Raw genomic sequence first — 13,821 nt, 5'->3', positions numbered from 1 at the left:
GTGACACAACACACGCACAATGTGACACAACACATGCCCAATGTGACACAACACATGCACAATGTGACACAACACATGCACAATGTGACACAACACATGCACAATGTGACACAACACATGCACAATGTGACCCAACACATGCACAGTGTGACCCAACACATGTGAAGTGTGACTCAACGCATGCACAATGTGACACAACACATGCACAATGTGACACAACACATGCACAATGTGACACAACACATGCACAATGTGACACAACACATGCACAATGTGACACAACACATGCACAATGTGACACAACACATGCACAATGTGACACAACACATGCACGGAGATGCGGATGTAAAGGCTATAAACAACACACCATTTAACCTCCTAGAACACTATTATTATTATTATTATTATTATTATTATTATTATTATTATTATTATTATTATTATTATTATTATTATTATTATTATTATTATTATTATTATTATTATTGTTATTATTATTATTATTATTATATTATTATTATTCTTATTATTTTTATTATTAATATTATTATAATTATTATTATTCTTATTATTAATTATTTTATTTTATTATTATTTTATTTTATTTTATTATTATTATTATTATTATTATTATTATTATTATTATTATTATTATTATTATTATTATTATTATTATTATTGTTATTATTATTATTGTCGTTGTCGTTATTATTATTATCATTATTATCCTTATTTTTATTAATATCATCATTATTATTAATTATATTAGGAAGCGCAATATCCGTAAGGGCCCAACAGCACCTGGGGAATGGAAAGGGAAACAAGTTTGATTCGAGAAAGAGGAAGGCAACTCCGTTTCCCTGGAACAAGAGACCTTCACCAGCACGAAGACTTGACGTCCTCACAGATTTGAAAGCGTAAAAAAAATTATTTTTGATTATTTTTTTCAATCTATTTATTATTTTTTTTTTAAATTATGTTAATCTGATAAAATGATCGATGTGTTTTCACGTTACAGTAAATTCTTTTATATGGCTCCTCTATGAAGAGTGATATATTTTTAAATGCACTTGAAAAGGTTAATACAGAGTTTAATAGTTTGTATTATGGAGGCCATTTTAAGTGTTACTCGATTTCTGATGCCTTTTTTTTTACGATTGTATTTACGAAAACGAAAATTCGCCATATAAGAGTGTTGAGTATTTATGGATTAATATAATATTTGAGGTGGTAATACCTGAGGTAATATGATTAATACTAAGGTTTCTGAAACCAGTTTTCAATTCTCTTTGTTGCACATAATAATAATGCTGAACAATCAGTGTAGACTGTGAATAAAATTAGTACACTTGGTAAATGATCAACACTGGATTTAGATTATACCTGCAGCTTATTGACTGGAAGGAATCATGAGTCGACAGTACCTTTATAATGAGTCTTGGTCAGTCATACAATTACTTGATAGCGAGTCTTGGCCAGCCAAACAATCATCTGACAGCGAGTCTTGGCCAGCCAAACAATCATCTGATAGCGAGTCTTGGCCAGCCAAACAATCACTTGATAGCGAGTCTTGGCCAGCCATAGTGTTCTCTCGGCACAACAGAAGAGGAATATTTGCAAGTGTGTATTATTTAGAAGTCAGTGTGATGATGAGTTCCACTAGGAAGGTCAGTCCAGCAACTCCAACACCTGCAAAACAGAACGATTTAAATATCTATGCACAAGAAATATAAGGCAGCATCTCATACATTCTTTCCATGCTTCACTTGATCCATCTACTCCCAGATATCTTAAGGCATTCTCTGCCTCTATAGGTCTTTCATTCACACTGACGATCAAAACGACATTACCTAGTCTTCTACTTACTCTCATCAACTTGCTTTTCTCTGTAGTTAGTTGTAACTTCCTTCTTAAACATATCTTTCCGAACATATTCATAATTTTTTTCAGTTTCCCCTCGGAATATGTCAAACGTACTGTGTCATCAGCAAACAGGAACTGTCATAATATATGATATGCAGTATCAACAATTTGGTAAATAAGACTCTTCTGTAACACTTTGGTATCTTCATTTTTGAGATATAGGTACCTAATAAACGTTATCTCATAAAAGTACCTAATAAAGATACTTAGGTGAAGCACATGTGACTCACTCACCAGACAACAACACTGACATTCGCAGTATATACCAAATTCATTCTTATTTAAAACCACAACTTTCAGTAAGATTCACCTCGTTTTCAACCACATACAAAAAATACATTGGAAAAAATCCTAGAAAAACCTAAGCAGTTTTACATGCTGACACACACATGAAGATGTGTGTCAGCACACGAAAGCGCTCAGGTTTTCTATTTATCTATTCAATGTGATATTTTTTTTTACATTTGCAGTCCCACATATTGCATTTTCTTCCACAACTACAAACATAAACAATATACTCAGCCACATCATTATTTTAGGCCTACTTTTACTGGAATTTTTTCTCATTTTCTTTTTCTCCTAGGCCTCCTCATTTTTACAGTTATCAACAACTTAACATCTGTTCCACATAGCTGCAACAATAGGTGCATTGTTAACTTATCCTCTTTGTCACTCGTGGTTTGGTTTGTTTGCAATCGTGCCATTGCGATTTCGTGAGTCATGTTGACGGCTTTGAGGGGACTTGAGCTAGAGTTCGTCACGGCCACGCTAGTTAGATATTCGTCTGGAAAAACTTGTATTTGTGGTCACAGTGGTGCCTATGCTAACCTTCCTATGGTATATAAATATACCTAGTTGAATGACTCTTATTGTGGCTAGCTGGTCCAGTGGCTAACGCGTCGGTCTGGAGTTTTATGACTCTCTGGTCCCGGGTTCTAACCCCGCCTGTGGTATGGTTTATCCTCTCTATCGTAAGTCTTTTTCAAAATAGCTCCTGAGGTAAGTGCTGCAGAAGTAGAAAGCCTTCTGTTTCACTATCCTTGCCTCCAGTATCTAGATAGATCATGATAGTCATTAATCTAGGTAGAAGTTGGGAGTTTTCTCTCAATAGATATCCTCGGTGTAAAATTTAAAGTTCTCTACTATCCATCTTTCCCGTGTACTCTTATGTACTCTTATATACAGGTACTCATATATGCAGGTACTCTAATATACATGTACTCTTATATACATATACTCACGTATATGGTGCAGGTCAAACAAGTGAGCATCACATTCATCTCCTGTACTTCCTAAATCCCTATTGGAGAGAAATTGTATCAAATACATTGACAATGGAAAGAGAAACACAAATACACTATAATGTAGACGACGTTTCGCCCATAAACACTAGACTTCATCAAGTCACAAACAGATTTGTATTTATTGTTAATAATTCATGTTAAGCGTTAAACCTATGTGGGTCATCCAGTGCAGGATGAGAGAATCATCACTCAGCAACAGTGACTTTTGCAACGTAGCTGAGCCTACACAACAACAGTTCATAAGTATGGAGGAGCCTTGCAATAGGCCTACTGGCCTACTTCTCATATATTTGCCCAACTTGTTTCCAAAGGTATGTATCATTCATACAAATCATGTCTATACGCATGGTATTAACAATGGAAGACTGATACTCAGGAGAAGAAGGAAAAGAAGAAGTAACAGCATCAGTCTGTGTTTTTCTTGCAGTATTCGTTAGTATCAGCAGACCAGTTCCAGCAGCAGTCACAGCAGTGAGCGACCTTTACCACTCACCTGCTACCAGTATGGCAAAGACTCCCCACATCACCACTCACCTGCTACCAGTATGACAAAGACTCCCCACATCAGCACTCACCTGCTACCAGTATGACAAAGACTCCCCACATCAACACTCACCTGCTACCAGTATGGCAAAGACTCCCCACATCTGGTATATAGTGAGAGGTGTAGGTGGATGGTGACCATCCTCCTGGCCTGGTGGAAGGTTGCATATACTGCCATTGTTGACACTTCTCCTGACCAGCTGTTCCACCCAACCTCTCTCCTGCAGCTGACTCAACCTGTCTTACGAGATATCCTACTTAAGTGTCCACCACAACCTATCTTACAAGGTATTCTACTTCGTCTCCACCTCAAAATGCCCTACAAGATAAATTTAAGTTTTTAGTGGATGGAATGACCATCAGAAAACAAATGAAAAGCTTACACAAATAACCCGCACATAGAAGAGAGGAGCTTACGACGACGTTTGGGTCCGACTTGAACCATTTACAAAGTCGTAAGCTCCTCTCTTCTATGTGCGGGTTATTTGTGTATCGTTCCAGTCACGGTATTGTGCCTTTTTTTGTTATTAAATCAAGAGCTTAATACGCACATAACCCTCACACAAGAGAGGCAGTAGTTTACAACAACGTGTCGTCGTTACGAGGTTGTCGTAACGACAAAACGTCGTCGTAAACTCCTCTCTCCTATGTGCTGGTTATTTGCATACTGTTCCAGTCATGGTATTGTGCCTTTATATACTTAATTAATACGTACGTTAAAAATAAAACCTACAAAATATTAGATTCAGAAGAGGATGAACCTCGGGTTTATATTTTCAAAGTCAGATACATTTCAACGGTGATATATACCGACAAGCATGTTAGTAACATACTATATGTCGTTTATTTTATTCTATTGAATCAGTGGGCGAAACGCCGTCTCAGTGAAATTATATAAACTGCTTATTGTGTCTTGCTAGTATCTTAAAGACACTTTTAAACAACGTGAGTCTTAATCACAAAATAAGTTTCACCCACATGAAGGCTGTATTATGCTTTTCATCCAGAACTGGGGATGTTTTATGCTACATTTCACCCATTGATGGGGGAGGTTCATACATACTAGTTTTAATAACCGTATACAAGCAACAATGACTCTTTGAAATGTTAGCTACAGTTGACGTTGAGTAGAAACACATGAATTATCATAGTGTTTATGTGTATTAGACATATTATTATCATTATAATCTCACACGGGTCACACACAGCACGAGCTTGGGCAGTTGCTGGTAATGTCCGATGTTGGTAAACAATAAGAGCATATGGGAACAAAAGAGAAGAATGGTCACCAGAAGTTGAGATGGTTAGTGAGAGTCGATCCTTTCTTCATGATCATAGTGTAGGAGTGAGTGACGATGTTCTCACGAGGACTGAAGAACTCGCAACGACCAGACTCGGAGTAGCTTTCGGCTACCATCATCTCCCCGGCAAGCACATCGCACAGACCTGCACACACGTGGTATATGTATGTAAACAATACTCGGGGGCAGACCTGCACACACGTGGTATATGTAAACAATACTCGGGGGCAGACCTGCACACACGTGGTATATGTAAACAATACTCGGGGGCAGACCTGCACACACGTGATATATGTAAACAATACTCTGGGCAGACCTGCACACACGTGGCATATGTAAACAATACCCAGGGACACGCAGTAGGCAAAGATAAGCTCTTCACTAGAGGCGAGAGAAGAGAGAATAAGATATATTAGACTGTCCAAGGCAAAGACACATGGCAGGTAAGTATATGGTGTTTATCCTAATGGTATAATAATACCGACAAATTGATGAAGGAGACGCATGTACAACACTTGGGTGCCGTACTGGTCACGACACACCACTGCCACTCTCGCCACGGTGGAATTCGTGAACATGAAACTGAAGAAAATTGCTGTACAGGAGAAACATTTCCTTAATAAAGATACCCAGGTGTTGTACATGTGTCTTATTTATCTCCGGTTCTTTATTACAGACTTAACACAAGCAGTATTATTATTATTATTATATTATTATTATTATTATTATTATTATTATTATTATTATTATTATTATTATTATTATTATTATTATTATTATTATTATTATTATTATTATTATTATTATTATTATTATTATTATTATTATTATTATTATTATTATTATTATTATATTTATTATTATTATTATTATTATTATTATTATTATTATTATTATTATTATTATTATTATTATTATTATTATTATTATTATCAAAAATAAGCACTCACAAGGCTCACACAGTAACACAAACCATAGATCTTGGTTAGAAACTCTATTGAGTCATAAGTAAACTAGTGAGTATTGCTTCACCATCAGAGAGGTATAATAGAGTGGCAGCGCACTTGTTAGAGGACTCACCTGCGAACTTCCCCTGAGCGATGTCGTAGCGAGAAGCGAAGCAGTCTGGGAAGACACCCTCTGACCCAGCCAGTAGTTTCTTGTACAGCTTCACCTCAGCCGTCTGACCCGACACCAGGTCACGTGGAGAGAGAGAGAGAGAGAGAGAGAGAGAGAGAGAGGTCAGCACCCATGCACCAGGTTATATAAAAATGGGTCAGCAGGTTCAGGAAAAAATGCAGTCGCGAGGTGCTACTATCACTGTTACTGTTATTACCACTACAACTACAACACTGCTGTTACTACCGCACCTACTACTACTACTACTACTACTACTACTACTACTACAACACCCACTACTTCCACTACTGATAATAAAATTATTATTAATATTAATAATAAATTATTATTGTCGTTATTAATAATATTGTTATTGATTTTATTATTATTATTATTATTATTATTATTATTATTATTATTATTATTATTATTATTATTATTATTATTATTATTATTATTAATACCATCACTCACCAATCTTCCAACTCTTCTTTATTCACTCGTTCCAACATGTCTTATGATTTTCCTCCTTCTTTCGTTCCCTTGTGACGTTTCGGCCCAAGACGGAGCGAAACGTAGTCCAGAGATTCCTCCTCGGATGTGGGTTATCAGTGAATCGTTTCAGCTACTGTTATCGTCACATTTGTTCATTGTTCACTGTTCTTCATTGTTCTTCACTTGTTCACTCTATCCCTTCATCCTACCTAATGCTGCTAACTTGTCACTTAATGCTGCTAACTTGTCACCTAATGCTGCTAACTTGTCACTTAATGCTGCTAACTTGTCACCTAATGCTGCTAACTTGTCACTTAATGCTGCTAACTTGTCACCTAATGCTGCTAACTTGTCACTTAATGCTGCTAACTTGTCACCTAATGCTGCTAACTTGTCACTTAATGCTGCTAACTTGTCACCTAATGCTGCTAACTTGTCACTTAATGTTGCTAACTTGTCACCGAATGCTGCTAACTTGTCACCTAATGCTGCTAACTTGTCACTTAATGCTGCTAACTTGTCACCTAATGCTGCAAACTTGTCACTTAATGCTGCTAACTTGTCACTTAATGCTGCTAACTTGTCACCTAATGCTGCAAACTTGTCACTTAATGCTGCTAACTTGTCACCTAATGCTGCTAACTTGTCACCTAATGCTGCTAACTTGTCACCTAATGCTGCTAACTTGTCACCTAATGCTGCTAACTTGTCACCTAATGCTGCTAACTTGTCACCTAATGCTGCTAACTTGTCACTTAATGCTGCTAACTTGTCACCTAATGCTGCTAACTTGTCACCTAATGCTGCTAACTTGTCACCTAATGCTGCTAACTTGTCACCTAATGCTGCTAACTTGTCACCTAATGCTGCTAACTTGTCACCTAATGCTGCTAACTTGTCACTTAATGCTGCTAACTTGTCACCTAATGCTGCTAACTTGTCACCTAATGCTGCTAACTTGTCACTTAATGCTGCTAACTTGTCACCTAATGCTGCTAACTTGTCACCTAATGCTGCTAACTTGTCACTTAATGCTGCTAACTTGTCACCTAATGCTGCTAACTTGTCACCTAATGCTGCTAACTTGTCACTTAATGCTGCTAACTTGTCACCTAATGCTGCTAACTTGTCACCTAATGCTGCTAACTTGTCACCTAATGCTGCTAACTTGTCACCTAATGCTGCTAACTTGTCACCTAATGCTGCTAACTTGTCACCTAATGCTGCTAACTTGTCACCTAATGCTGCTAACTTGTCACCTAATGCTGCTAACTTGTCACCTAATGCTGCTAACTTGTCACCTAATGCTGCTAACTTGTCACCTAATGCTGCTAACTTGTCATCTAATGCTGCTAACTTGTCACCTAATGCTGCTAACTTGTTACCTAATGCTGCTAGCTTGCCACCTAATGCTGCTAACTTGTTATCTAATGCTGCTAACTTGTCACCTAATGCTGCTAGCTTGTCACCTAATGCTGCTAACTTGTCACCTAATGCTGCTAACTTGTTACCTAATGTTGCTAGCTTGTCACCTAATGCTGCTAACGTGTCACCTAATGCTGCTAACTTGTTACCTAATGCTGCTAGCTTGTCACCTAATGCTGCTAACTTGTTACCTAATGCTGCTAGCTTGTCACCTAATGCTGCTAACTTGTCACCTAATGCTGCTAACTTGTCACCTAATGCTGCTAACTTGTCACCTAATGCTGCTAACTTGTCACCTAATGCTGCTAACTTGTCACCTAATGCTGCTAACTTGTCACCTAATGCTGCTAACTTGTCACCTAATGCTGCTAACTTGTCACCTAATGCTGCTAACTTTTCACCTAATGCTGCTAACTTTTCACTTAAAGCTGCTTTGGTAAGTGTTTGCTTGCTAATGTTAACTAGCCTGAATGTTTATGTTCCATGTGTATGCAATAATGTTTATATACCAGTTTGTATGCTTTAAAAGTTTTTAGTGTTTCACAAATAACTTGCTCATTGGAGGTAAAACTGGGACTAGATTTCGGCCGTTCACGAACCATCTTCGGGACGAGAGTGTAGAACTAGACCAGAAGTCTAGAGTATCAACAAGTTAGTGAACGAAATGCCACGGAACACCTGGTTACTTTTATTTAAGAGACGTTTCGCCCACTAGGAGCGAGTATCAGTCTAAGAGAGAGAGAGAGAGACGAGGAGGAATATTTATTTTATAAGTGAAATGGAAAAGTCTTGATAGCGTCTATAGGTAGTACTGATGACTATCCTGCAGTCGTTAGGCATCAAACGCGACAAATTCAAATTCAAATTTCAAACCCATCAAACCTAAAGCTTCTTCGGTACTTTGCGTCAAACCTACGAACAATAATAATAATTATAATGTCTTTATTTCTACAAGTACATGTACAAGGTATACAGACCATAGCTGACATCAATGACATACTACTGTATAAAAAGCCCCTTGTTATACTGAGCATTTCGGGCAAATTAGGTCAATTTTGTCCCAGGATGCGACCCATAACCAATCGACTAACACCCAGGTACCCATTTTACTGATGGGTGAACATAGACAACCGGTGTAAGGAAACGTGCCAAATGTTTTCACCCTTGCCGGGGATCGAACCCTGACACTCAGTTTGTGAAGCGAGAGCTTTTGCCTACCAGGCAAAACCTACAAACGATAACTTTGCTTTAAACTTACGAAGCATAACATCGTCTCAAATCTGCAAAGCACAATACCATAACGTCAGACTTTGTAACTCTAGCCTTGTGTCAAACCTTAAAAGTCTGCAGGATGATGCCTCCCTGTTCCAGCCTCCAGGGAACAGCTGTCTGTTCCACCAGCTGTTCCACGGAGGAGATAGGAAGTGCCACACGTGGCACTGTCAGTGTAGCAACCAAGGCACTGCCGTAGGTGCTAGCCAGCACCACTGCCACCAGCAGCCACACTCCCATCAACCAGCCACTGGCACCTCGCTCCTTCCAAGTGCCAGCTGTCAAGTAAACAATTACGGGTTTAGAGCTTACTTTTTGTAATAATGAATATAATTAAAATAATAACATAATTTTATTATTATTATTATTATTATTATTATTATTATTATTATTATTATTATTATTATTATTATTCTCATATGTGTGTGTGTGTGTGTGTGTGTGTGTGTGTGTGTGTGTGTGTGTGTGTGTGTGTGTGTGTGTGTGTGTGTGTGTGTGTGTGTGTGTGTGTGTGTGTGTGTGTGTGGATCCTCCGTCTTTCACTACAATCGTTGTATGTGTCTCGTGTAGTTATATTACACAGTGATTTCGTAAGGAGTGAAACCGAGCTACTCACACGCCTGTAGGAGGGCGCCCCACACGTGCAGGAATATGTAGGTGAAGGAGGTGGTGGTCCTTCTGAAGGAGGTGTTCTTGACGGGGTTAAAAGAGCCTTTGACGCCTGTAGTGAGCCATACTGCTGCTGTAGTCACGACGATACTCACCACCACCATCACCCACACCTGTGTGATGAGTGGCACAATCACCCACACCTGTGTGATGAGTGACACAATCACCCACACCTGTGTGATGAGTGACACAATCACCCACACCTGTGTGATGAGTGACACAATCACCCACACCTGTGTGATGAGTGACACAATCACCCACACCTGTGTGATGAGTGACACAATCACCCACACCTGTGTGATGAGTGACACAATCACCCACACCTGTGTGATGAGTGACACAATCACCCACACCTGTGTGATGAGTGACACAATCACCCACACCTGTGTGATGAGTGACACAATCACCCACACCTGTGTGATGAGTGACACAATCACCCACACCTGTGTGATGAGTGACACAATCACCCACACCTGTGTGATGAGTGACACAATCACCCACACCTGTGTGATGAGTGACACAATCACCCACACCTGTGTCATGAGTGACACAATCACCCACACCTGTGTCATGAGTGACACAATCACCCACACCTGTGTGATGAGTGACACAATCACCCACACCTGTGTCATGAGTGACACAATCACCCACACCTGTGTGATGAGTGACACAATCACCCACACCTGTGTGATGAGTGACACAATCACCCACACCTGTGTGATGAGTGACACAATCACCCACACCAACAGGAACTACACCTGTGTAACGAGACACACATACCCCTACACCTGCGGTGTAAGAAATGCGATGTTATGTCCATAAGTGAGTGAAGAAATATGAGACTGGTTAATAGGGTTTAAACCCTATCGACCACACGAGGGTCATCAAGGTTGCAGGTCACCTCTTCATCACCAGTCAAGAATACTTTAATACCTAAAATAAAGATTAAAGTAAGCTTTCAGATGTATAGTATACACTGGGACATACACCCTTCTAGTGGATGGAGTTGTATTATACAAGATCTTCTCGTCGATGGAGATGTATTATACAAAATATAGAGGAGGTAGTTACCTTGGGTTGATACAGCCTGACGAAGTCACAAAGACTGTACGAGCCTGTGGGTCTGGCCAGGTACAAACGGTGAGGGAGCACGAAGATAGTAGCTGGGAAATCTGCTACTTTGGTACGCTGGTACGACACAGCGAAGGGACCCAGGGCCATATCCACCTCCTAGCAAACAGTAATAGCCTTCATACATCAAGTCGTATAGTAAAGAGGCAGAAAATGCAAACAACGGGCAATGGTATGATCATAATTAACATTTCGTTAAGGATTACGTTATTATTCCATCTAAGCACAATATGATCAGGCAGAAAATATGCAAAGAACGGCCTTTGACAAGAACGTAATTGATCTGTGAATTGTTCCACCCATGGTAATGTGACTTTTTAGTCAGCATAAGTGATATTTCGTAAAGGTTATCGTTCCCACTTCATCCAAAGAGACCAGGTCACATCTCGTAGTGATTCTGGCTCCAAGTATCTCATAATGGAGGTTCTGTTGTCATGTTTGTCAGCATTAGAATGTTCACTGTGTAGCAAAGTCGTGTCTCCTTTTTGTGTGTGTTTCTACAGTATATAACATCATTTTTTGTTATTTATAGAGCAAAACACCTTTATTGAGACAACGTGTCGCTCAGAGATCACCTTCTACTAGGTCTCCAAGCCAAACGTTGCTTCAGTAAAGGCTTTCATAAAGCAACAGCGTGTGTGTGTGTGTGTGTGCGTGTGTGTGTGTGTGTGTGCCTGTCTGTCTGTCTGTCTGTCTGTCTGTCTATCTATCTGTCTGTCTGTCTGTCGGTCTGTCTGTCTGTGTCTGTGTGTGTTTGCGTGTGATCTGTGACACACAAATGTAGTCACAACCCCCACCATCGTTGTGACTGTAATCTCAGGTGGAATGACCAGTCCCATAACTCCCACCTGCCTCTGAATCATTCCCAACATGCCGTTCCACGACCCATTAGCGTCAGCCACGCCCCATAACCCATCAGGAGGACGCACAATCTCGAACCTAAGACCAACACATGGTAAACAAAACAGCATTACACACATACACTCAAACAAACTATGAAAACGAGTCAATATTAATACTGAATCAGTAATAGGTTATAACTAATGGGTCTTTATTAATTGGTCACTACAGATAGGTCAATACGCACCTGAGATTCATCTTATCTAAGATAATCAAGAGAAGGTCCCACATGATGCCAGAGTACACAGGAGTGCCACCACCGTCACAGCTGATCAGGAAATATGGCTGCCACTGATAGAATGATCACTATTAGTAAAATAGTGAAGGTAATGGATATTAAGTTTATTAGTGTTTAGGAATCAACTTTCTGCTTGTTATTATTTTATCTTGTTATCATCAGCTGCTGCTACTGTCTAATCTGTTATCAACTACTGCCGCCTCTGTCTACCATGAACTGCTGCCTCTGTCTACCATCAACTACTACCTCTATCTACCATCACTTCCTACTTCAAGGTCTTGAACCCGTCACTGCACAAAATTTTGGGAGAAAAGGCCAGTCATTTCTGTCATTTCAGAATTCATTACCACCCACTAACGTTGAAATAAGTTGAGTAATATTATTAGCTCTGAGTGAGCTTAGGTAGGATAACAGTTCTTAGTCTGTATGGACAGAGGTTGAATAACAGCTCTTGGCCTGTAAATCATACTAAACAAAGACTTACATTTGGTAGTCTTACCGTTTCTGCTGCTATTCTGATGACAGGACGATGTTCAGGAAGACTCTCCTGTCTAGTGTGAGCTGTCAGTCTGGCTGTTGTTGCTGATCTCCTTGCCGTTGCCCTTGTTGGAAGGAGGTTTCCGCCCTCCTGTCTTGAAGGCTTCCAGTCTATCTCTGCTGTGGCTGCCACCGCCCAAAGGGCCAACACCAGGACTAATCCCCTCATACCACCTACGACACACGGTGATATATCATGACATCTGTAACACACACACTGGCACTCTTGCAATACTCTAACATACCTTCAGCACATAGCAACACACGTGGAATGTGAACTGACACACCTGGAACACACACAAATTATTTAATAAAATTAGAAAATTGGGACTTATGCAGTCCAGTAGCAGCACCAACCTTGATTCCTGGAAAACACACCAGGACTAAAAGTTTAATGACCATCAGAAGAAACTTTCCCCAGTTATCACACGGACTCTAACAATTTCAAGTTTTATACGCTAATTTAATAGTGACAAATTTGCCAGCACAGAACTTAAACATGAGATGCATCAGTCATTATAAATCATACCACGGGTGGGGATAGAACCCGCGGTCAGAGAGTCATAAAACTTTAGACCGCGTTAGCCACTGGACCAGAGCTAGCCACAATAAGATTGATCCAACTAGGTATATTTATACACCATAGGAAGGTTAGCATAGGCACCACTGATGACTGCTTTGAGGGGACTTGAGCTAGAGTTCGTCACGGCCACGCTGGCGGGAGATTCGTCTGTAAAAACTTGCATTTGTGGTCACAGTGGTGCCTGTGCTAACCTTCCTATGGTGTAGAAATATACCTAGTTGGATGAATCTTATTGTGGCTAGCTGGTCTAGTGGCTAACGCGACGGTCTGGAGTTTTATGACTCTCTGACCACGGGTTCTATCTCCACCCGTGGTATGGTTTGTTTGCAATCGGTCATTACGATTTCGTGAATCAGTCGTTATATATTGAAGCCGTTCACA

General features: G+C 39.7%; 1 protein-coding gene across 1 annotated transcript; it reads right to left on the bottom strand.

Moving 5' to 3' along the window:
* Positions 1–1,263: 1,263 nt before the first annotated feature.
* Positions 1,264–13,026, bottom strand: LOC128700578 (uncharacterized). Its single transcript, XM_070098822.1, has 10 exons — positions 12,820–13,026; positions 12,270–12,373; positions 12,031–12,121; positions 11,123–11,281; positions 9,999–10,764; positions 9,446–9,660; positions 6,152–6,254; positions 5,060–5,216; positions 3,844–4,007; positions 1,264–1,689 (listed from the first exon to the last, which is right to left on the bottom strand). Exons 1-10 carry the CDS (start codon positions 13,024–13,026, stop codon positions 1,628–1,630), a joined length of 2,028 nt encoding a protein of 675 aa, XP_069954923.1. The 3' UTR covers positions 1,264–1,627.
* Between the last annotated feature and the right edge of the window lie 795 nt (positions 13,027–13,821).

The sequence above is a fragment of the Cherax quadricarinatus genome, chromosome 65 (assembly GCF_038502225.1).
Source record: "Cherax quadricarinatus isolate ZL_2023a chromosome 65, ASM3850222v1, whole genome shotgun sequence".
NCBI lineage: Eukaryota > Metazoa > Arthropoda > Malacostraca > Decapoda > Parastacidae > Cherax > Cherax quadricarinatus.
The sequence above is the reverse complement of the archived record's forward strand: the minus strand, read 5'-3'. Positions and strand labels throughout refer to the sequence as shown.

Excerpts from the sequence above, each read along its gene's own strand:
- LOC128700578 (XM_070098822.1), bottom strand. The coding sequence starts at position 13,026 with ATGAGGGGATTAGTCCTGGTGTTGGCCCTTTGGGCGGTGGCAGCCACA. Across the intron at positions 10,765-11,122 it reads TCAGGCTGTATCAACCCAAG|GTGTGGGTGATTGTGTCACT; the intron begins GTAACTACCTCC and ends CTCATCACACAG. Across the intron at positions 5,217-6,151 it reads CGCTCAGGGGAAGTTCGCAG|GTCTGTGCGATGTGCTTGCC; the intron begins GTGAGTCCTCTA and ends ACGTGTGTGCAG.